Source organism: Notothenia rossii, assembly GCF_949606895.1.
Source record: "Notothenia rossii genome assembly, chromosome: 11".
In the NCBI taxonomy this organism is placed as follows: Eukaryota; Metazoa; Chordata; class Actinopteri; order Perciformes; family Nototheniidae; genus Notothenia; species Notothenia rossii.
This window is the reverse complement of record NC_136910.1, coordinates 32,461,780-32,487,061: the sequence shown is the minus strand read 5'-3', so window position 1 is coordinate 32,487,061 and position 25,282 is coordinate 32,461,780. Positions and strand designations below refer to the sequence as shown.

The window sequence follows — 25,282 nt, the reverse complement described above, 5'->3', positions numbered from 1 at the left end:
CGCACATACAGAAACACACACACACTCACACAGACATTACCATACACTCACCGCACATACAGAAACACACAAATACAGTCATTACCATACACACACCGCACATACAGAAACACACACACACTCACACAGACATTACCATACACACACCGCACATACAGAAACACACACACACTCACACAGACATTACCATACACACACCGCACATACAGAAACACACACACACACACACACACACACACACACACACACACACTAGCACAGACATTACCATACACACACCGCACATACAGAAACACACACACACACTCACCGCACATACAGAAACACACACAAGTCCTGTTGGTGAGCATCTACTGTACTGTGTCAGAGTTCAACAGGTCTTTGTGCTGCCGCAGCTGTGGGACTGACCTCAGACCCCCCCCCCCCCCCCCCCCTCAGTGTTAACTCCACACAGGGACAGAGTTCACAAGCTGTTCCTCTCAGAAAAAGAACCACAGTGGCAAGAACAAGTGAGTGAACCCTTGGAATAACCTGTGTTCTAAAATATGGTTTTAAATGTAACTCATAGCACACAAATGCTTATTTTGTTCTTGTCCATATTGAATAAATAATTCAAACATTTACTGAGTAGGTTGGAAAAAGTGAAAACCTCTTGACTTTAACAAAAGCTAATTCAGTCAGGAATTCGTACCTCATTTTAATCAGTGAAACAAGATTAGAAGTGTTGTTCAAGCTATTTCGACTTATAATAATCACTTTTTAAAAACATTAAACATGTTTAGTTTGCTAACCACAAGAAGCATCTGCTGATGTGCACCCTGCCCCACAAAAAGATCTCAGAATACCTACGATCCAGCAGCAAACTGAACATAGAAGAAAATAGCAACTAGCTGGTGAAGAAAGAAGCATGTAGTGGGGAAGAGTCATAAATGTGATTTAGGATTTGGTTGAGACCAAACTAGAAAGAGAGTGTCATAAACATTCCTCATGAATGTTCTCTTTCCAATTGTTTGCTAACACAATAGCCATAACAACTCCATTATGTGATATATCAATGACGTTAACTGCTTCTTCTGCTGCTTGAATCAAACAATGCAGTTCTAATGAACTTATTCGCAGCCTGTCTTCATCGTGTCCTGATCTTCTAATAGTCTGCATTCTGAGCTCAGCTTATTGGGGAGCACTTAGGGAGTAGTCTGGGTTTGACATGGATAGGAGTGAATCTAGCCAAAGTTTAACAACCCAAGAGGAAGCAAGTACATTACCAAAAAATCCATCATTCTTGTTTAGTTTACAAGAGCATTCAGATTCAAAGTACTTAGTAAGTGCAGAGGAAGGACAGTTACATATGGCCAGCCATATGAATACATGCTTTGTGCTGTCTCATAAGAGCAGCCTTTGTGAGATACACCAATATACACATTTCCCCAACAACAGAAGCATTCAAATACAAATAAAAGAAATAAAGAAATAAAAAAAGAACATGACATTTAAGACAACCATGCATTTCCCAATTCCTTTTAGTGGTTTCTAACAATCCTCCTCAGAGAGTACACCAGTGCAAAAATAGTATATTAAGTACATATATAGAGTGATCAAGTTTTAAACAATATAATAAAAGAATAAAAGCGAATGTTCCAGTTCCAGCCTTTCATGGCTCTGATGCTGCGTTCAGGAGGTGCTCATCAACGCATCAAGCAGGAGAAACATCTGGAAGCTGCTTTCACTGCATCCTGGCCTTTAAAAGCTCACGAATAAATAAACTTCTTATTCCTCTACGTAACAATAAGAAAGGTTTGGCCTAAGTCATTCTTGATTCTTACTCATCGTTGATTGCACTTATTGTAAGTTGCTTTAGATAAAAGAATCTGCGTAAATAAAATGCAAAAACAAATAACAGGATATAATCATATCTGACTTGTGTGGTCATTAGAGGTGAATCCATCACCTGGACCGCAGAAAAGTCATTTTTATAAGTTAACGAGGCCCTCCTGAACGCAGCATCATTTCAGTGTTGCACTATAGTTCCCAGGATGCAGGGGTTTTCAGGGTATTGTTCAAGTAACTCTTGCACGTAGCCCTGGTCAAAGTCTCACTGGGTGTGTTTCAGACTGGTCCCTTGATCAGTGAAACATCACCAACACATCTCTTGCAAAAGTGTAAAAGAAATTAATTGTGCAACTGTAGTTGTAACAATGCTAACTGTAGAACTTTAAATCATTTTAAAGTTTTTTTTGCATTTGCATGTATCACGTGTCTTTTCATTGGATAGTTCAGCTAAAGCTAATAATATTAGCCATGGGGAGGAAGGATATAAAAGTTCAGACCCCTCCCTGTTTTCATTTAAGAAATGAGTGTATCTGTTTTGTTTGCCATCATCATTAACAATAACAGGCACGAAAGCTAAATCCCTTTATAGTCCTTTTTTCTGGCAGACATTATTACATGTGAACACACTACTAATACAAATGAACGATGGCTCTGTTCTATTCAAGGCCTGACAGTGTTCCAAATCCCAGACTAACGTAATCATGAAAACAGTATGGTGTTCAAATTGTTTGTGGATTTTTGCCTGGATGTGTCATTAATCTTGAATTTTATATTAGACGCCAGCTAAAAATGCCCCAAAAATGCATTGCAGCTCATCAGACTGCCCAATGACTGTGAGGGAGAAATGTGAGCCATTAGATAAAAAATGATCAGTGATGGTCGGGGGAGTTAAGGAAGAGTTAAGAGGAGATGTCCAGGAGCTCACATGTGTACTGTGCTGTAGAAAACATATTTAGCTTTAACTTCAATTTCCTTAAAGAAATATTGGAAAATATTCAATTGAGCTCATTTTTTTTTAAATCATTCTGCAGGGACTGTGCAAAATGAGTGATCAATGAACCTGCTAAGCCAGTGACAGGTTTGACACACACCCAATGTAGAGGACATTATTGTATTACTGAAAATCCTCAAATAGAATGCAGTGCTTATATTACTGCTATATTTACGACAGATAAAACATGAGCAGTGTATTTCACTGCTCTGATTTACTCGTATGTCTCATTGAATAAGTTCAGTTTGATTCTAGCTCATCTGCTGCCAACGTTTGCTGCTGCAACAAAACTCAACCTGGACGTTCCATGATAGAAGCTTGGCAATAAAGAGGAGGAAGGTTTCCTCTGCACGGCTGCCAGTGTTTTAAAGTCAAACAGATACATAGAGGACACGTTCATTCTGCATTAACAGCAAACAACTAGAACCGTAAATCAACATGGCAACACGCGGGAGCAAATCTGAATATTTTAAAATCTACTTATAACATAATTTAATATAGTAAAAAATACCTTTTTTCCTTCATTTGAGAAAATACAGTAATCATGTCTCGCACCCCTCCCACACTGAAAAAACGGAAACGTTGACTTAATTCAATGTATGATGTCAACACATTTCACATAACTGTATTAGGTTAATCGAAAGCAATAATATTATGTTTAAATAGGTTCAACTTAATACATTTAGATAAAGTCAACGTTTCAGTGTACCTCCTGATTAATTAATAAACGTTCCTCATTTATATTGTCGACTTATTTCAAGTCGTGTGCACTGAAGTACAGTATGAAACCTTGCACATACAGTCACAGACAATCTGATGTCACACAATCATTCCCAGCTGATGAGCTGGAGAGGTGATATCTCTCAGTGAGTCTCGATGACCACCGGCTCAAAGATACCAGGTGTTCCTCTGGGAAAACACAGAAACATGCTCGGTCAGATAAAAGAAAGTAGATTGTTAAAAGATACAGTAGATAAAAACTGCGTACCTGTTGGAGAGCTGTGTCCCGCTGAGGGCGGTGGTTCCATCTTTACTGACAAACAGTCTCAAGTTGCTGTCTGAAGGAAAACAAGGAATCCGGGAGAGACGTTTAAATTATGATACACACATGCTGAACTACATCCCATAAACTCTGTCCTACCTTCATTGTTGCTGCTGTCAGAAAAGTTCTGGCTCTGGACGATCTTCTCCACGATGTCGCCTGCATCGATGCGGGTGTCGTCCACACAGCTGGGCTGCCTCTCCACCGGGTCCTTCTTCCTCCTGACGACAGGAAAATAACATTAATGTCTGAAGTACACTCAAAGTCAGGAAGCATTAACGTCCTCCTTTTTGCCACAATTGATCATTTTAGAGGGGGGGTTGAGTGATCTTTTTCTAAGCAAATCCCATGAGCAGACCCAAAATAAACACTGAATTTATCGACTGACAGGCACTGTGTGTTTCAGAGCTGATAGAGCTCCTCTGTAGCTATACCATTTCAAATTCACCCACTACCCAAGTACGCTGCAAAAACTAAACCGTTGACTTTAATTAAAAGTATTAAGTCAACACATTTCACATTAAGTTAGTTGAAAGCAATAATATTAAGTTGAACCTGTTTAAACCTAATATTACAGCTTTCCACTAACCTAATACAGTTACAGTATGTGACATTTGTTGACATAAAAAAAAGTGTTCACAGAGTACGACATGGTAGTGTATCTGAATTAAGACACAGACTACATTACACTTTAAAAATGTACTTTTAATAGCTATATTCTCAGTAACATGATAATCAGAAAGAAAACAGATCGCTGAAATAGTTATAACACCCCACTTTGCATAGATATCAATGCTGTTAGCATTGGGGCCAACGTTTTAACATGATATTGTTTCAGGAGCTTCATGAAGACATGTAGCGTTAGCTACCATTTCAGCTGTCTCCTCACCTACTGATCTCCTTAGCCTTTAAAACAAAGCTGCTGAACTAAACTTCTTAGAGCATGTTTCATTAAAGGGTTTTCTCTGTGTTGTGTTTGTTGTCACTGTGGGCTTGTGGTTGAAAATGAATAAATGAATGTGAACAGAGGGCGTGACCTTGCACAATGATGTTGCCCCTTCTCTATAATTTAGTGTTAGCATGCCAACATTTGCTGTTAAGCCCTAAAGAAAACTGCAGCTTATGAGAGTTGTTTTAGTTCTGAAATGATTTAGTGACACACTCTGTGGTTCTGGATGAAATCAGATTATTTGTCCTCTGGAGAACTCAGATGTCTGGACCAAAATGGTCTAAATCAAACCAAACAACATTTCATTCAGCAGAATGCGTCGCTAGTTGATGAAATGCATTTTGTAATTTTAGGAGGAATGTTTTGTATGATTAATGGACTTTATAACTGATCAAATGCTACGAAAAGGAAATGTGTGTTCAAATAAAGTGTGTAAGTATTTACTGTCAGGTATAGATAGTGTCATTTTATTATTATAGTTGCTCTTTGACAACAGCACATGAGGAGTGAGGGTATGAGGCTTGTTTTTGTGCTGGTTGGCATTCAGTGTGAGCAACACACACTCCACACAATCCTCCTCTCACATCATGAGTGCCTAAAGAATTTCTGGCTTGCAGGTTTCCACATGCCTGAGATTCAGACTTCTGTCAGAGTGATGCTTTCCAGACACGCCTCGGTGTTGTGTCACAGGTGTGTATCTACCTGGAGGATCTGTTGGACATGAGGGCTGCTGCAGAGGGGGGGGGGGGGCCTCTCTGGTTTGGTGGGAGATGCATGTCGCTGAGGCTCGGTGGGGGTTGAGGGGGCGTTCCGGGCTAACCCAGTGGAAACACTACTGCTGGAGGAGGCGTTCCTCTGGTGACTGAGGTCAGTCAGGCTGGAGCAGCGAGAGTGAGCCGTGCTGTAGCCTGGAGGAGAGGAGAAGAGGAGAGGAGATATATGTTTGTGGAAGTGTGGTGTAGACTCTAGACAAACAGTTCATGATCTTAGTCTTGACCTTGTCGTTTCACATAAAGCCTGAGTGTCTCTAAAGACTGAAACATCTGCAGGAAGTGTTTGGTTCAATGACTGAATGAAAACCCCCCATTTTAGTTAAAAGGACCAATTAGTGACAGTAGTGGTGAGTACAGAATGAATGCTGCACCGAAAAACTTTCGTTGACTTTAATAAACGTATTATGTAATCAATTACATATGATATAACTGTATTAGGTTAGTTGAAAGCAATAATATTACGTTTAAATAAAAAATATTAGGTTCAACTTAATACTATTGATTTCAACTAACCTGCAGTAATACAGTTATGAGAAATCTGTTGACATAAAACATTGAATTAAAATCAATGTTTCAGTTTTGTCAGTGCAATCAGGTAGGGAAACTAATGTAATATGCATTCATTATTAACAGTGCACATGATGGAATGTGGTATTAGAACATGCCAGATGCCCCCCCCCCCTCCTGACCTGAGATCTTGCTGTGCTGGCTGGCTTGGCTGGAGCTGCGAATATGACCAGTGTGGAAGACCTCCTCTGACACACACTCCCCCTCCTCAGGAAGCCCTGCAGAAATCACACCGTAAACACACAGACACACACACACACACATCTGACTGCAGACCATGGATCAGAAACATGATCCGGTCCATTCTGAAGCCTTTAGCCGTGTCTCTCTGTCACTTTCAAACATTTAGGTTTTTCACATCAGAACTTGCCAACTGGCAATTTTTTGTTTTATTTTGTAAAATGTTGTCTTGAATACCTAGACAAAATTGGAATAGTACTTACTCTTTAATCATTTTGGGATGTAATTTAAATATTTGTATGTTATCTTGATCTACTTATATTACCATTAAAACGCTAAGGACACAGGGAACCATGCTGAGCAGTTACCTGAGCTACGTACTGATAACTGTCTGGGTTTGAAGGTGCACGCCCCCCCGCTGACGCCCCCCAGTGGCTGCCCTGTTGGGTCAGTGCTCTCCCCCTTACAGTCCAGCTGCAGGGTTGGGTCCTCGTCTCCAATGGAGACAGATTTGGTCGTGTTGGGAGGCCTAGTGATGTCAAAAACTAAAAGTCACCACAGTCACAGTCTCATTTGTGGGTCAGAGGGGAACAGGGACAGTTACATGCTGGGATTGTCAAAAAACTTAAATGTAGATATTGAAGTTGTATAGCAAGTATGTTATTATATAATTATGCATTATATAATATTGAAACACTAAGTTTTAGGTTGGTGTAATCTTGCAATAAAATGGTACTCCTTTGCTGAGTCATTGTTAAGTAGAATATGAACACACATGATACTCATATTTTAAGATTCAGTGTGACTGTTAATATCATATATCTTACAGTATTGGCTGTATGTTCATCAAGACTGAATGTTCACAAATTGGTTTAATGTGCATCAATGCATACACAGCAAACTGGAACTACGAATAGGTCCTTTGGCTTACTCTGGCTCATCTACACCATCGGTCTAATTTACCAAAATGTAACAAGTATAGGTTAAAGTTATAGCTTGTTTGTGTTTTTTCTGATAGGGTGTGCACAGAGTCCGAATCCCTGACCAAGAGGAACTCACGTTTTAAAGCAGGGATCCCCAGACAGGAGAGTCATTCCAATTGTTACCTATAAATGAAGACAGATGTGTTACTAAACCACAGGGATGATCGGTGCAGTGTGTGTGTGTGTGTGTCTGTGTGTGTGTGTGTGTGTGTGTGTGTGTGTGTGTGTGTGTGTGTGTGTGTGTGTGTGTGTGTGTGTGTGTGTGTGTGTGTGTGTGTGTGTGTGTGTGTGTGTGTGTGTGTGTGTGTGTGTGTGTGTGTGTGTGTGTGTGTGTGTGTGTGTGTGTGTGTGTGTGTGTTTGTCCCTGCCTTGAGGATAGAGTTGTCCTGCCGGGTGTTTTTGGTGTCATAACCCTCCAGGATGCAACAGCGAACGGTGGAGCCTGAACCAGCAAACTCAGCTATGTTGAGATCAGCAAAACCTAGCTGCAGACAGACAGACAGACAGACACACACAGACAGAGAGACAGACAGACAGAGAGAGAGACACAGACAGACAGACAGACAGACAGACAGACAGACAGACAGACAGACAGACAGACAGACAGACAGACAGACAGACAGACAGACAGACAGACAGACAGACAGACAGACACACACACACACACAGACAGACAGACAGACAGACAGACAGACAAACACACAGACAGGAGGAGAGAAATGAGAACAGAATTGGTGTAATGTGTTTAAAACATTGAAAGTAGAAAGTGTGGCTCATTTCTTCTCAAAGGACGTGAATGCAGTGAAAGAGAGCGATGTCCTTTAACCTCGTGTTTCATGATCTTCGCTCAGTCAGCACTGCTTCTCACTTGAGGGGTCACAGTGTTTGGTGGTGTGTGTCTGTCATTGTCCATCATATTAACATATTTATTCAGATGTGTTCCATATGTGCTCCCAGTGAATCGATAAATACTTATTTTTTTAATAGAAGTTATTGCTCAAAATGTGAAGATGTAATTGATCAAGTACTTCGATGGGTTCAGAACAAATATTATCACGACTAGTATTTCATAACAAGATTGTTTTGACACAGAAGAAGATGATATCTGATTGGATTGTGCATCCAAAACGTTGGTCCAGTGAGAGTCGTGAAAACTGCTGCACAGCAAGATTTATTTTTAAATATTGAAGTTAAAAGCATCAATCTGGTGCACTTAGAGAGCAAAATGAAGAGATCTATGGATACATCTCTCAACACCCATATGAAACAGAACTGGAAACAGATTAACCTTTTCTTTATGGATATTTTACAAATCACTCCCCTTTTAAACTTTATTCTTTTTTTACTGTCATATAATACTTCAAACCTGTTTTTCATTTATTCTCTTATTTTTGTATAACTATAATGATCATATAAACGTGTGCCTTGGAAATAATTGTTTACATTAATGGTGACCAAAACGTTTGAGACCCACTGAGATAACTTAGACTAAAGTTAACTATCTAAACACTCAGAGCCCTTTAGTTCACTGAGTCTCTCAGTCTGACAGGAGAGGACTCTCCTCCACCTTGTTGTTGAAAAATCTCCTTATATCCGTTAGCGTAGCTCGCTAGCACCAGAAGATAACAACAACGATCTCCGGCACCGGTCTCTCTCTGTCTCGCTTGCGCACACACACAAAATGGCTCGTTCCACACAGAACCGAGCTTGAATAAAATACAGATACCCAGACGTAATTTTACTGTACTGAATCATATTATTTTCGAATCAATAATTTTTCAAATTCTGATTTTTTTTCTTTTTTTATAACAATTTTTCCTCCTGGTCTCTCACGCCGCCCCCTGTCATGCCTCTACGCCCCCTACTTTGAGAAACACTGCCCTAAAGGAACCTGAAAAAAAAGAGAGAAAATAAAAAGTCGGGATAACGTGTTGATATTGTGTATAGTTTTGATTGTCCAGCAGTGGCTAAGTCAGTAGGGGCTTGGACTGTGAGCCGTAGGGTCGCTGGTTCAAGTCCCCGACCAGACCTAAGATATAGAGTGTGGACTTCTAATTGGAGAGGTCCCGGTTCACCACCTGCCCTGCCGTGGTGCCCTTGAGCAAGGCAAGTCCCAGTCCGCCCCTGCACAGAGCGGAGTTGAGCAGATCACACACACACATATCATGCGGCTTGGTGACCGGACATCTCCTTGTGTGTTTGTGTGTAGAGGTGTGTGTGGTTAAAACGTAACCAGCCTGCGGTCACTCTTTAGCTGTTCGGATGATGGTAAACACAGTGTAGGCGGTGCGTAAAAGCTCTTTGAGCGCTTGTGCTGCTCTTCTCTGAGTTGCACGTCCCACTGTCTCCTGGAGTGACCACACACCCCTGGCCGAATTTCCATGACATTAGCACGGAATATTCATGTTCCCAAAGGATAACTCCTGTGTCTTGAATGATTCATTTACCTTTCCTCCTGTCCCATTAAAAAAGCCCAATATCCATTAGTGATATTTCCAGAGCTGAATCATGCTCCTTAGCAGGCACATGCACACTAAAGCCCCGGCCACACGAGGACGATAACGGTCATATCTGTTACAGTTCTGTATCAGATAGACGGTTCGGCTACACGAGGCCGACACGGAAACGCAGAAAACGATAACGATAACGGGTTCCAAGGTGGGTAGATCTGCAAACTAAATGCTCTGGGGGGGCAAACGGCTCCGTGTTTACGCCTATACGATCATGTCCTGATAACGATGACGCCAGAGCACGCCTCTCCCCAACTCTCCTGCTCAGAGATCAGCTGCTGGGCTCTCAGAAGAGGGGGAGGAAAAGAGAGGCTCCGTTTTTTATTCTTATATTATTATATAGAGTCGTTATCAATTTGTTCTAAAGCTCAATAAATAACAAAGAAGACCTTTGACCGGCACTTTTCAAATTTTGTCCGGAAGATTTCAACTTTAACGGACATGTTGACCGGCGAAAGAAAATCTAACTGAAACTGTCGCACGGTTCCCTCGTTCCTTGGGAGAGGCGGAGAGGTGGGTGTTTGTCATCTGCTGGTGGACTATCGGAGAGATGTACAGAAAGAGCAAACGTTTGCCTCTGGGAGGGAGAAAAAGAGCCCCATTTCCATTACAGTTTAGGACCTTGGGTAGCAACGCAGTGTAGGCGGGGCATCTGTGCAGAGACATCCTGGAACACGGAATTGTCCTGGTTGTTCTGTCGAGCTCCCGCTGGATTTTATCATCCCCAATGAGATGTAGGAACGTCGTCACCTCCTCGGTCGACCACGGGGTGCTTTTCTTTGACGTTGCCATTTTTGTAGCTCCTCCGTTTACAAAAATGCTGTGTATAAAAATGCTGCAAGCTTGCTTCTAGATATATATGCGATGCTAGGGATGATCTCGCGCGCGATCTTGTGACGATTCTCTCTGACCAGTCAGCAGTCGAGAGTGTTGACGTCACTAGTTCAGCCCTGGCCCTGGCCTGATAGACCCACGATTTTATGGGGCCGGAAAAAGAGGGAAAAAGTACCCGCTAGCCGGTGCTACGCTATATGGAAACGCCACCAAAAACTGGCCTGGCGAGGACGATTAAGGATGCTTAAACGAGGCTAACCGCTGCAGTGGCAATGCGCCATTACAGTCACTTCAGACCGACAGGTAGCAGCACCTCCCACCTTACAGTCACTTGACAGACAGGTAGCAGCACCTCCCACCTTACAGTCACTTCAGACAGACAGGTAGCAGCACCTCCCACCTTACAGTCACTTGACAGACAGGTAGCAGCACCTCCCACCTTACAGTCACTTGACAGACAGGTAGCAGCACCTCCCACCTTACAGTCACTTCAGACAGACAGGTAGCAGCACCTCCCACCTTACAGTCACTTGACAGACAGGTAGCAGCACCTCCCACCTTACAGTCACTTCAGACAGACAGGTAGCAGCACCTCCCACCTTACAGTCACTTGACCGACAAGTAGCGGCACCTCCCACCTTACAGTCACTTGATATGCCGGCTTTTCTTGGCTTATTTTGAAGGTGAGTGGTGATGAACAAATGACTAAGCTGCCAGTGCCTCGAGTTTACAGCTAATTAGCTAAAAGACAAAAACAAATATAGTTAACTAAGGTAGGCTACTAGCTAATGGATAAGTTAGCTGAAGGTATAGCTAAGGCAATTTATCATGGGCATCCAGGCTAATGTAGCCTACTGTACTTCAGGGGAGACACTACAGGTGAATACAGTCCAATGTGTATCTAATAACTTCATCGCAATCGCCACATTGATATGCAAATCAGGCGTTAACTAGTACACTAGTAATAAAGTACTATTTTATCTCTTATCTTATCGTGATTAAAATGTGCTAATTTGCATGCAGTTACCAAGGCATTGCAGGTGAAAAGGATAAAACAAAAAACAAAACAAAAAAACCTCACAACTTCCCCAGATAGTTACTTACGTCAAGTCAGTATTTTCCCCTCAAATGTTGTGTTTAAATGCAGATTAGCTTTAAATCTATAGATAACTTCATAATTGTGATTGTTGGCTGCTAATTTAATAACTATTAATTTGACTAGTTTGTTGTCTGCTCTTGTGCATAGTGAATATAGAAGACCATTGTCTCTGTGTTAACTATATTTAACTTTTTGTTTTACATTTTTTTTATATAAATGATTATGGGAAGTGCCCTTTTTCTCACTTGAGCTCCCGCCCCCCAAAATGTCTGTGCACGTCCCTGCTCCTTAGAGCCTAATTGTTTTAGATTCTCAAGAAATGTGTCATTTAAAGAGGGCATTTCAGCAAAGATTAACTATGATCTGAATGGACAATGTTTTTTTATTTACCAGGTTGTGAAGGATTTTGTACCTATTTGTACCTATTACACACTTCAGAAATCATTTTATCTTTCATTACTTTAACTCATTGGCTTCTCATTATAAGTGAAGAGAAGGCGGTGCAGACAGAGGAAAGAGTCCTGGGACAAACAGACAAACACATCGCACACACATTACTCAGCATGGAGTGACGCCAGTAATTAACCTATAATCACGGTGTGACACAACACTATAGCGCTCAAACAGCTGATACTTTAAAAGACAGGACACACACACACACACACACACACACACACACACACACACACACACACACACACACACACACACACACACACACACACACACACACACACACACACACACACACACACACACACACACACACACACACACACACACACACACACACACGTAACAAAGCCCTGTGATGTTGACATGCTTGGTGTTTAACACCACATTTACTGACCATCACTGACTCTGTAAAGTTTTATACAGAGAACACATGCCTCTCTCAACTTTATAAGGCCATAGTTCAGGTCTAACGGGTTAGATAAACTGTGCTGAGCTGTACTGAAGAGGAGTTTTGTTGTCTTGTGTATTACAGTGGTTGTAATCTCATCATAAACTAACCTTACCTTTGAAAAGGCCTTTCCACCTTTGAGCTCCTGGAGAGAGAAAAAACAAAGCAGTCAGTGTCAATCACCATCTCCACAGTCTTTCTCATAAACACATTACAGCACATCACATGGACCCTAACTGAATGCATTTATGACATTTTCAGGATTCCAAATGGCCGTTTTAACCGGAAAATGTTCATAGTTGTACTCTGTGGGCAGATTTTAATGAAGTTTAAGGGGCCTCTTGATCATTTGGATTGTGGACAAATTGCTTAATCATTTGAAAGATAATTGTCCACAGTAGATGAAATCATTTGCATCTTGTGCTCTCTATATCCAATGGTCACAACACTGCTCATATTAGTGAAATCTGGTTAAAACGGCCTTTTTCATCCTGACATTTTTTAATTCTCTATTATTTCAGAAATGGATTCAGCATCCTCAATAACCTCAGAAACCACTCCAAAATTGTCATGAGTGCTAATTAAAGCAAATTATGCTAATTGTGCAAATTTCCCAACATTATGTGAGGTCCCAGCTAGCGGGGAACGTTCTCACAACTTTGGCTAACGTTACCTATTGGTTCTAACAAGGTTTTAAAGAAACATTTTAATCTGATGTTGAAAGAACCTTTTTAGGATGTTTATTATTTCAAATAATGTTCCTATAAGGTTTAAGATTAACTAAGACATAACGTGTTAACTGCAACATTCAGAGGATGTTTTGAGGATGTTATTGAGGCCTGAGATGACAGAACGTTTTTTTATAAAATGTTCCTTTCATGTGATATGTTAACAAAGGTGGAACGTTTTGCCTGCAACATTCTAAGGACGTGTTTTGGACGCTCTTGGGGTAACACATTAAAGATGTTCTTTATAAAACGTTCCCTCAATGTTACATGATAACAAATAAAGAACATTCTCCAAGCAACATTCTGAAAATGTTTTCAGGATGTTATTGAGGCCTGAGATGACAAAGTGTTTTATAAAATGTTCCTAATGTGATAATTCAACAAAGGTGGAACGTTTTGCCTCCAACATTCTAAGGATGTGTTTTGGACGTTGTTGGGGTAACACATTAAAGATGTTCTTTTATAGAACATTCCCTCAATGTTACATGATAACCAAAGAAGAACATTTTGAAAGCAACATTTGGATAATGTCTTCAGGAGGTTATTATTTTTTTATAAAATGTTCCTGTGATGCGAAATATTAACAGGGTCATGGTCAACGTCAGATGTATTTGTAGTGCGCTTTAAAAAACAAAGTTGTTGCATTTGTTTGAAAAGGATGTTTAAAATAAATCTGATGTCACCACATTTTCCTTTTTAGAAAAAAACAAGCACGTAATTCATGGTAATTCATGATATTGCATGTTTGCGTAGGCATGTCTGAGTTCCCAGCTAGACATTGTTGGTTCTAAAAACATTTTGAGAATGTTACCATTCATTGTTCTAGGAATGGTTTCATCGAGAAGTTTTATTTTGGTTCCTAGAATGTTCTTCTGAAAGGTAGGATAACGTTCTCTAAAAACATTCTTAAAATGTTTGGTGATAACATTGTTCGAACATTATACCCCAAGTGTTTTTGTTGTTTATGCACATATCTCTATTGTGCTATGGATCGAATAACACTTAGAAAACCAAAGACAGACATAAAGAAGAACATACCGACTATCATTGCCCGTCCCTGAAACCCCTGTTAGTGTTTGTATGTGTTTATTTCTACTGTGTGTCTCTCTCTCTGCCTGCTGGTCCGCTCTACACGGCTGGGAGCCATGGGCTCAGAACAGTCTCATAATACACACATGCACACAGAAGGATTCACACTTGTATTTCATGATCCGCAAAAGGATTCACATTTGTATTTCCGGATCCACACTTGTGTTTTTCAATGCACACACAAATGTGTTCCGTTTCATATACATGTAAATAAAATCCAAACACAGAAAAAAAGTTTTACATATACATTTTTGATCCACACATATTTGTTTCCCGTTTAAATCCCCTGAACCTGCAAACACAAACCGCTTTCTGTACATGGATTGCTTTGCATTCCTGTGTGGGCTTTTTGAGACTCCCCTGACGCTCACCGGATTCGTACTTGTAATTTCTCTCATCTATAGCCAATCAGATGTCTCCTCCAGTCTAAGCCAATCACATGAGCGCGCCCCCACGAGGGTATGATTTATTGCGTTCATGACACTTTATATACGCATTTTGCGCAGTCCGGTCAGCTCACTAAACAGAGGGCGGAGCTTCAGGTGATCATGCAGAGCTGCGTGTCTCCGTCAGACTCAGCATCTGATTTGATCTCTCTCTCGCGTCCGGTTACACTTCACTCGCGTTTATGTCCATATCGATCAGATCCAGCTCTCCTGATCGGCCTTTATAGAGAGCACCGATCAAACTATTTAGAGTGAATATCGACCGATAATGAACGGCAGGCTCCATGGACCTGTCAGCTCCGGACTGCGCAAAATGCGTACATGAAGCGCTACGTCATGAACGCAAGAAATCTACCCTTGTGGGGGCGCGCTCATGTGATTGGCTTAGAATTGAGGCGACATCTGATTGGCTATAGATAGAAAAAATTACAAGTACGAATCGGCTGACCGTCAGGGGAGTCTCAAAAAACCCACACACAAATGCACGATCCATGCACAGAAAGCGGTTTGTGTTTGCAGGTTCAGAGGTTTTAAACGGAAAACAAATATGTGTGGATCAAAAAATACACATTTAAAACTTTTTTCTGTATTTGGATTTTATATACATGTATATGAAACGGAACACATTTGTGTGTGCATTGAAAAACACAAGTGTGGATCCGGAAATACAAGTGTGAATCCTTTTGCGGATCATGAAATACAAGTGTGAATCCTTTTGCGGATCATGAAAGACAAGTGTGAATCCTTCTGTGTGCATGTGTGTATTATGAGACTGTTCTGAGCCCATAGGGAGCAATCTCCAATCAACCACACCTGCAACCTGCTCGTCAGCCACACTATGAAAGCCTGCAGCCTGCACTCATTCCCTGCCGGATTGTTGCCTTGAACGGATTGTTGCCGTGAACGGTTTGTTGCGTGCCGCTCTAGCTTTTTACCAGCATATTCTTTGACAACTTTGCCTGCTTTTGCCTCACACTGATTTTTGTGTCTCTCCCAGAAGGAATCCAAGGTCTTTCACACTCCCAATAATAATAATAATAATAAATGGGATTTATATAGCGCTTTTCTAGACCCAAAGACGCTTTACATTACGAGTAAGGTCGACAAACAAAACAAGAACAAAAACACAAACAAAAACAAAAACAAAACAAAAACAGAAAAGCAGTCAGGAGGATGTCGGTTCAGAGGGGGGAGGGGCGGGTTTAAGGATAAGCAGAGTTGAAGAGATGGGTTTTGAGAAGGGACTGGAACAGGGTGAGGGAATCAGATTCACGGAGGTCTTGGGGGAGGGAGTTCCAGAGCTTCGGGGCTGCCACAGAGAAGGCTCTGTCCCCGAAGCTCCGGAGTTTGGCCTTGGGGATTGAAAGCAAACCGACTGATGTGGATCTGAGGGACCGGGGTGGTTGGTAGAGGATGAGGAGGTACGTGAGGTAGGGGTGGGCCAGATGGTGGAGGGCTTTATAGGTGAGGACCAGGAGTTTGTAGTGAATGCGGTGTGAGACGGGGAGCCAGTGGAGTTCTTTGAGGACCCGGGTGATGTGATGCCATGATTTGGTGTGGGTGAGGAGTCTGGCGGCTGCGTTCTGGACACGCTGGAGTCTGTTGAGGGCTGTTGTGCTGATGCCGAAGAGGAGTGAGTTGCAATAGTCAAGGCGGGAGGAGATGAAGGCGTGAATGAGTCGCTCAGCTGCGGGGCGGGTGAGAGAGGGACGGAGTTTGGCGATATTGCGGAGGTGGAAAAATGAGGTTTTTACAACTTGGCGGATGTGGGGGTCGAGGGAGAGGGTGGGGTCGAATATCACGCCAAGGTTGCGTGCCTGGGTGGAGGGGAAAACAGGGGTGCCATCGATGGTGAGTGTCAGGTTGGGGTTTTTGAGGGTGGATTTGGAGCCGATGAGGAGGAGTTCAGTTTTATTGCTGTTGAGTTTGAGGAAGTTGTGTTGCATCCAGGATTTTATTGCAGTCAGACAGGATTCGATGTGTGTGAGAGGGGGGTTGTGGGGGGATTTGGTGCTGAGGTAGATCTGTGTGTCGTCAGCATAGCAGTGAAAGTCCAGGTAGTGATGGCGGAGAATCTGACCAAGGGGGAGGATGTAGATGATGAAGAGGAGGGGGCCGAGTACTGAACCTTGGGGAACACCTTGGGTGACTGAAGCTGTGGTAGAGGAGTGATTGTTGAGGGAGATGAAGTGGGATCTGTCGGAGAGGTAGGACTGGAGCCACCTGAGTGCGGTACCTTCGATACCGATATCCCGGAGTCGGGGAAGCAGGATAGTGTGGCTCACGGTATAGAAGGCTGCACTCAGGTCAAGGAGGATGAGGATATTGAGGGAACCGGTGTCAGCAGAGGTGAGGAGGGAATTGAGGACTTTGATGAGTGCCGTTTCTGTGCTGTGGTGAGGACGAAAACAAGACTGAAGGGGTTCAAAAAGGTCATTTGTTTGGAGATGGCGGTGGAGTTGTTTGGAGATGATGCGTTCTATTGTTTTTGAGAGAAAGGGGAGGTTGGAGATGGGGCGGTAATTACTGAAGGAGGAGGGATCCAGACCGGGTTTCTTGAGGATGGGAGTGACAGCAGCAGTTTTGAAGGCAGAGGGAACGGTTCCTTGGGACAGGGAGGAGTTGAAAAGGTTGACAAGGTAGGGGCAGAGGACGGGGAGGCAGGACTTCAGAAGAGGGGTGGGTAGAGGGTCAAGCGAGCAGGTTGTGGGTTTGGAGGAGCTGATCAGTTTGAGTATTTCAGGGGGGGTAACCAGAGTGAACTGGGAGAGAATGCCGTGGGGAGGAGGGCTCGGGAGGTCAAGGGAGATGGAGGGAGGAATTGTGGCGGTGGATGTTGGGGGAGATGTTTGTGTGTCAGATGCAGCGGATAGGGAGTGATTAATGGCAGTGATTTTGTCAGAGAAAAACTGGAGGAATGAACTGCATAGAGTGGAAGTGGAGGAAGAGAGGGTGTCAGCACGGGGTTTGAGGAGCTTGTTGACGGTGGAGAAGAGGGTCCTGGGGTTACGGGAGGGGTCGATGAAGATGGTGGAGAGGTAAGCAGATTTTGCGGCAGTGAGAGCGTCTCTGTAGGTAGTGAGATGGAGTTTGTAGGATTCATGGTGAACTGTGAGGGATGATTTCATGGTTAGGCGTTCGAGCTGGCGGCCGGTTTGCTTCAGTTTACGGAGTGCAGGGGTGAACCAGGGTGAGGAGGTTTTAAAAGTGACATTTTTCCTTTTGAGGGGGGCCAAGCTATTGAGGGAGGCGAGTAGGGTCGAATTAAGGTGGTTGAGTGGATCATCGGGTGAGCTGAGGTTCGAGTCCAGGGGGAGAGTAGAGGATAGCAGGTCGGAGAGGTGCTGGGGATCAACAGAGCGTAAATTACGGAAAGTGATGTTCCTGGATGGGGGGGGGGGGGGTGGCGGACGGGGGAGGCGGTGGTAAACTGTATGAGTTTGTGGTCAGAGAGGGGAAAGGGGCAGGGGGTGGAGGTCGAGTACTGTGAGGTTGGTGGAGCAGACAAGGTCAAAGATTTGTCCTTTATCGTGGGTGGGGAAGGTGACATGTTGTGTAAAGGAGAAATTGTCCAGAAGGGAGGAAAATTCAGAAGCGTGTTTGCAGGTGGTGGAGTCCATGTGGATGTTAAGGTCGCCGAGGAGTAACAGACGTGGGGAGAGGGATGAAGCAATGGTTAGGAGTTCAGTGAGATCAGAGAGGAAGGAGGGGTGTGGTTTAGGGGGCCGGTAAATGAGGATAACTGTCAGTGAGGGAGGGGTTTTGAAGGCGAGAAATTCGAAGGATGGTACTGAGGGGAGGGTGAGTTCTGTAGTCCGGATGTTCTGGTTGTAGATGACAGCCAGCCCACCACCACGGCGTGAGGGGCGGGGTTTAGTGATGTTATTAAAACCAGGGGGGGATGTTTGATTGAGCGAGAAAAAGTCATTGGGTTGTTGCCAGGTTTCAGTGAGCAGAAGGAAGTCGATGGATTTGTCCAGGATGAGTTTGTGAAGGATGTGGGCTTTATTGTTGAGTGACCGTATATTTAGGAGGGCAAAATTTGGTAAAGTGGGGGGTTGGAGGGGTGGTGGCAGGCTGGAGAGGTATGAGGTTGTCTAGGTTAGCAGCACAGGGGTGGGCATGAGAGGGGGGGCAGTGGAGCAGAGGAGGGGGGCTTGATGGTGGGGAGAAATGGCTTGTTATATGTGTTGGGAGGCGGAGGGGAGTGGGATCCGCTCCAGATATTCCGTGCAGCTGGGAGTGTAGGTGAGCGGGGGAGAGTGTAAGAGGAGCAGTAGGAGTTGCGTTCTGATGACGCGTCAGGTGTGCGACAGTGCGTTGCGTGGAGCAGATGGATGCAATGGATTGTCCGTGCTGAAGGTAAACAAAACTGCGGCGGGTGCTTCGGTGAATGTAGCGGGGTCGACGAAGGAGTCCAAGATGTCTGATGACTGAGATGGAAGACGGAGTGGAGGAGTTGGTCAATGACAGCAGCTGTGAGATGGAGTATTTCAGCATGATGACAGGCGGAATGGCTGGGAGCAGTGTGATGGCAGCGATAGCAGCTAGCGGGCTAGGTTCACAGAGGTGGAGGATTGTTGTGGAGACGAGGAAGATCCACGACATGGAAGGAGGATGTGAGCAGCGGGACGGGACAGATGCACCCCAGAGATGAAGGCAGGAGGCAGAGAGAGTCCACGGTTGTTGCGTGGGACGGAGACAGACAGTAGGCGATGTAGCAGATAGCAATAGCCACCCGGCACTTTGATGGCTACGTGAGGGCAGCCGGCTACAGCCAGCAACGAAGGCAGAAGTCCAAAATAAGTAAAAATGTAAAAACAATGTGCATTGCATTAAAGATGTGTAATGCAGGGCAGTGGTCCAAGACCAGCCTGGCCTCTCTACCCACCCTGGAACAACTGTTTCCCACTGCCGCCATAACCAACCTCCACTCCCAGCTCCCCTTTTCTAATAAACAAATGTTACTTTCACCAGCTGATTCCGTGTCATCCTTTTACATGTGTTAATAGTCAAATTCCAATAGTTAAGTAAACTATCATAATCATCCTAATGACTACAGTGGTCAGTCCACTTACCCAGGAATTTTGAGTCGAACAATTACAGGAATATTATGTATTTATGTTCTAATAATGTAAACGTATTTTAGTAAATTGTTACCAAATTACATTTGCATAATTTCTTTAACATAAACCATGTTATCCTTCTCTAAAATAATAACATTCTGGCAACATAAAAAATCTAACTTGCAGTTGAAAATGTTTTAAGAACAGTAGGGCATAATGTTCTAACAATGTTATCAAAAACATTTTAAGAATGTTTTTAGAGAACGCTATCCTACCTTTCAGAAGAACGTTCTGGGAACCAAAATAAAAGCTTCTGGCAAAAACGTTTTAAGAACAGTAGGGCATAATGTTCTAACAATGTTTTCAAAAACATTTTAAGAAGGTTATCACCAAACATTTTAAGAATTTTTTTAGAGAGCGTTATCCTACCTTTCAGAAGAACATTCTGGGAACCAAACAAAAACTTCCCGCTAAAAATGTTTTAAGAATAGGAGGGCATAATGTTCTAACAATGTTATCACCAAACATTTTAAGAATGTTTTTAGAGAACGTTATCCTACCTTTCAGAAGAACGTTCTGGGAACCAAACAAAAACTTCCCGCTGAAAACCTTCCTAGAACAATGACTGTAACATTCTCAGAATATTTTTAGAAGCAAACATTTCTAGCTGGGGTAGTATCAGGCAGTTGTAATTACTGGGGGCCGTACTATACATGCACAGGTGGCTGCTGGGAATTACCTTACGTACAGAGACCCGGCAGATGCAGGGGTCCAACACTCCAGTGATTGGATTAGCACCCATCTTACACACGAAAGAGATCTTCTTCTTCCATCGAACGCAGTTCTGCTGCACCTCCTCTCTATATACACACGCACACACACACACACACACACACACACACACACACACACACACACACACACACACACACACACACACACACACACACACACACACACACACACACACACACACACACACACACACACACACACACACGCATATCAGCTATGCTCACATATTTGAAAAACAAACCAATTTCGAGTAAGTCCACGTGTATATGGGTGACCACAGATCATGGGCGCGGGAAGGGGGGTGCTGAGGGCGCTGCAGCACCCCCTAGCGGCAGGCAGGGGGTGCGGAGCTCCCCTGTCTGAATTATTATTTGACGGTTATTGCTGCTCCCGCTGTGCATAATCTGTGTAATATGTAGCCAATAAATTCCACATTATTGGTAAAATAATATTTTGGCCTGCCCCGAATGTTTTTTCTGTAGCCCCGGACAATTCTACCTCAATAAATATAACACATTAACCGTGCTTTACGTGAACCTCATCAAGATACTAGAAAGGACGGCAGGCCTGTAATTTCCCGTGTTCAGTGAATGCAACAGAGGCAAGACACCAGACCAATTAGAGAGTTGCATGGAAATAAAAGTGTGCTTGTGTCATTCAAGCTCGCGGCTCTGTGTGTGTGCGGAAATAGCGCATTTATTGTGTGTGAGAGAGGGGGAGAGAGAGAGGGACCGGTGCCAGCAGCAGGGACAGTGTTGTTAGCATCTGGTTAGCTAGCTGCACTAACGGACATACGGAGCTGTTTGTTCCACAACAAGCTGGAGGAGAGCTCTCCTCTCAGACTGAGAAGCTCAGGTGAGCTAAAGGACTCTCTGAGTGTTTAGATAGTTAACTTTAGTCTAAGTTATCTCAGTGGGTCTCAAACAGTTTGGTCAAAATGTATTCAAAAGATTATTTCCGCGGCACACCTTCATATGATCATTATAGTTATAAAAAAAATAAGAGAATAAAGGAAAAACAGTTATGAAATACTATATGGCAGTAAAACAAGAATACAGTTTGAAAGGGGAGTGATTTGTAAAATATCCATAAAGAAAAAGAACATCTGCTTACAGTTGTGTTTCATCTGGGTGTTGAGAGATGTATCCATAGATCTCTTAATGTTGCTCTCAAAGTGCACCAGATTGATGCTTTTAACTTCAATATTTAAAAAAAATCTTCCCGGGGGACCATCCCCCCGGACCCCCCTAGAGGAGGTGAGGTCCGCTCCCCGCTCGTAAAAAATAGCACTTTACCCCTGCCTATATGCCGTGAGCTGATTACCGAGCCTTCATTGTAACAGTCGCGGGTTTACTGTGTGTTTGCGTGTGGGGAGTTTTTTTGTGCGTGCTCTATAGTGGCCGTAATAGTGTTCACTGGAGTCCAGCACCTCAGCACCCCCACTCAAAATACCTTCCCGCGCCTCTGCCACAGATAGCTTGACTTCGCTTCTGACAAGGGAATCCACCACTGTTGCATTTTATTAGTCATCTACAACTCCCAAAAGTAGTCATGTAATGCATTGAGCTGCAATGTGATTGGACTAAACCCTCAGCAGGCTCCTCGTAGCGAGAGGCACTCTTTAAAAACTTTAAAATGTGTTTATTTACAGGCCATAATGATGACAGTGATTATGCAAATAGATGTATTTCAAACAGCAAGCAGGGCATGGCCCCCTTTGGTCGTTTGAAAGTTGCTTCACATATTTAAAGTCCCTCTGTGTTCAGTTCTTTTGTAGCTTGTTGTTTCCAGTTTAGTTACTTCCTCACTATAGAGAGATGTTTAAAGAGCATTGTTTCATGGGTAAGAGATGTATTGTATTTTAATTTAATTGAACATTTACAAATGATATAGCTACTACACATTGTGTTGATAGTCCAGATGATGTCACCTAGGAGTGTTGAGGGGTTTTCCAATGATTTGTAAACAGATGCAGTCTCTGTGTCTAACACTCAGCAATAAAATTATTTCTGCAGTGTACATGTGATCATTTTAAAATCTTGGCCAAGTGGTGACCAAAGCAGGGGAATACAAATAGAGAAAGAGACCACAAAGTAGCAGCTAAGACTAGTATAGCTGTAGAGCTAAGACAGAGAACCTTCATCCCTACATTTGTGGAATTTGGGGTGGGGATTGAAGCCTGATGGGATTGATCCAGTGTGTCCCTTCCTTAGTCTGAAAACAGACTTTTCTCACTAAACTAATTAAACAAGAACTCAAACTAAACCTGTGTTTACTAAGCTATCTACACTTTTGTCTCAACACACACAAACACACTCGGCGTGCTCGGCTTGTCCTAACTTGTGAACTCTGATGTTACAGTATCTGTCCCGCACATGTCAGAAGGTCCACATGGGAATCGTCCAGTTCCATGATCAGCTCTGCAGTTACACAACACACACGACTCAGCTGCTGTTTGCTGATGACTCAGTCCCACAGGCGTGTTCTTGGGATGTGATGTCAAACAGCGTGGAAATCTGCCTACCAGCATGGTTACAGCTGACCAGTATTATCAGGATGGGCAGCATGTATTTATATAAGTGCACAGCCATATGAAGTACACAATTATGCACCAAACCATGTTGTTTTAACTACCTGAACAAACACAAAAACAGCAATAATCACAATTTAACAAACACAAAAATGTTATCTAATCTTGATCTGGATTTCATCATATGCCAGAAGAAAAAATCAGAAACAGACATTACTCTTTAGTTATTATTCCCTCCTGTTGTACCTTATTATTTACAAAGGGTCATTCCTCTCTAGACTACAAATCAATCAATGTATCTGAATTCCCTCAGTCTAATATTAAATAATTCATATTGTGCCCACAATATATATACAGTAGTATAGCTGCATGTTAGGCCCTTCCTGTCCCCCTTGTTCTTATCCTATTCATTCTTAAACGTTTCGACAGCAATATGTGTGAACATTTAATATTAATCTAAAAATAATCTGCCGGGAAATTAGTTTGGAAACATCTGTTGGGGTTGCAACAATCTAGGTATTATATTTATTTTATGAACACTTATGATGCCAACAGGTAGGGTTCCCACAAGTTAAAACGAGGCACCAATGCTTATCCTTCAGTGGCTGGTGAATACAGACAACAGCTGGGTGGAGCAGAGCCTGCAAAATAGCTTCTGTTTTTATAATGTCACCTTAAAACCCTATGTCTGCAAATTGTTTTAACCTTCAAACTGAAATAAAAAGGTGTTATCTTGACCCAGTGCACCAGGAAAGTGTCAGCATGCATTTGTGTGCTGTGCTTCTTATCACTAATGTAGTTCTACTGAGCTGTGCTAAGGGCTCATTAGCCGATGCAAACAGAAGGGTATCCTTGATACTGTAGGTGTAACCCAATCAAATGTTTTGAGTCCAGAGAAACTACTGAACCTGTACATCATTATCCCTACAATGTTTCACATTCATTATATAGACTGTGTACAAATGTATTAAAAATGTACCATTATCTACGTGGTCTGTATAGGCCCAGATATATGATATGCAGCAAAGACAGATTGGTTCGTAATTATTTTCAGACCGTGGGTTAACATGAGTTTATTTACAGTGAGTCTATGTGTGAGTGTTTGCATGTGTGTGTATGTGTGTGTAAGAAAGTGTCTTGATAGGTATAACCTCTTAATTTTGCTTTAAAGGGCCACACATTGAAGCGTTAAAGTCTTTTTTTTAAGCATTTTCTTATCCTATGGGAAACACTGGAACGCTGCATTATGTTCATATGATTCCTGATGTTTCAATACATTTTGTTTCACATACGTCTGAGCAATGTATAATCAAAGGACTGTGTTTCATGCTGTTTGAAACACAAGACAATAAATACTTAAAAAGAACTTAAAGTGGACCTATCATGCTATATTTGAACAATATATTGTAGGGCCATACCTATATAAATTATATAAATATAGTTGTTTTTTTTAAATACCAAACAGATCCTGCATTTTAGCCATGCCTCATTTCGCTCTATTTGCTCTTTCCAGCGCTGTTTTTGCAGGGGGCTGATTCTGTGAGCTGCAGCTCACCACGCCCCCCTACAGGAGCGGGGAGCGTGCTTTGAGATCAGCTGCTGGGCTGTCAGAAGAGGGGGAGAAAAAGAGATCTCCGTCCTCCGTGTTTTATTCTTATATGATTATATAGAGTCATTATTAATTAGTGCGAACGCTGTTTACAGCATTCCACTATAGTACTTCAAATCTTTATTCTTCCCCTTATTATTATTTCAGCCAATACTTTGGCTCTCCATAACTTCAGCTTATTTTCAGCTACAGAAACCATTCAAATATTAAACTATTCAGCCTGTTCAGGAATCGATGGGAATCCTTCAACTTTTTTTAAATATTTCATACTTTTTTAAATATGCAGCTTTTTAAACTCTTTTTTTAACATTGAAGTCAATGGGAAGAGCCTTCAAATCAGCCAATATTTTAGCTCTC

General features: G+C 42.6%; 1 protein-coding gene across 1 annotated transcript in view; it reads right to left on the bottom strand.

Annotated features, from left to right (window-relative positions):
- Positions 1-445: 445 nt before the first annotated feature.
- The window catches only part of LOC307025435 (early estrogen-induced gene 1 protein-like), a 44,091-nt gene continuing 19,254 nt past the window's right edge, over positions 446-25,282 (bottom strand). Inside the window, 11 exon segments of the mRNA XM_079660103.1 lie at positions 446-3,730; positions 3,810-3,879; positions 3,963-4,084; positions 5,515-5,561; positions 5,563-5,720; positions 6,275-6,370; positions 6,701-6,861; positions 7,392-7,438; positions 7,684-7,800; positions 12,778-12,807; positions 20,731-20,851. Of these exon segments, the coding sequence (XP_079516229.1) occupies positions 3,685-3,730; positions 3,810-3,879; positions 3,963-4,084; positions 5,515-5,561; positions 5,563-5,720; positions 6,275-6,370; positions 6,701-6,861; positions 7,392-7,438; positions 7,684-7,800; positions 12,778-12,807; positions 20,731-20,851 (1,015 nt within the window). The 3' untranslated portion in view covers positions 446-3,684.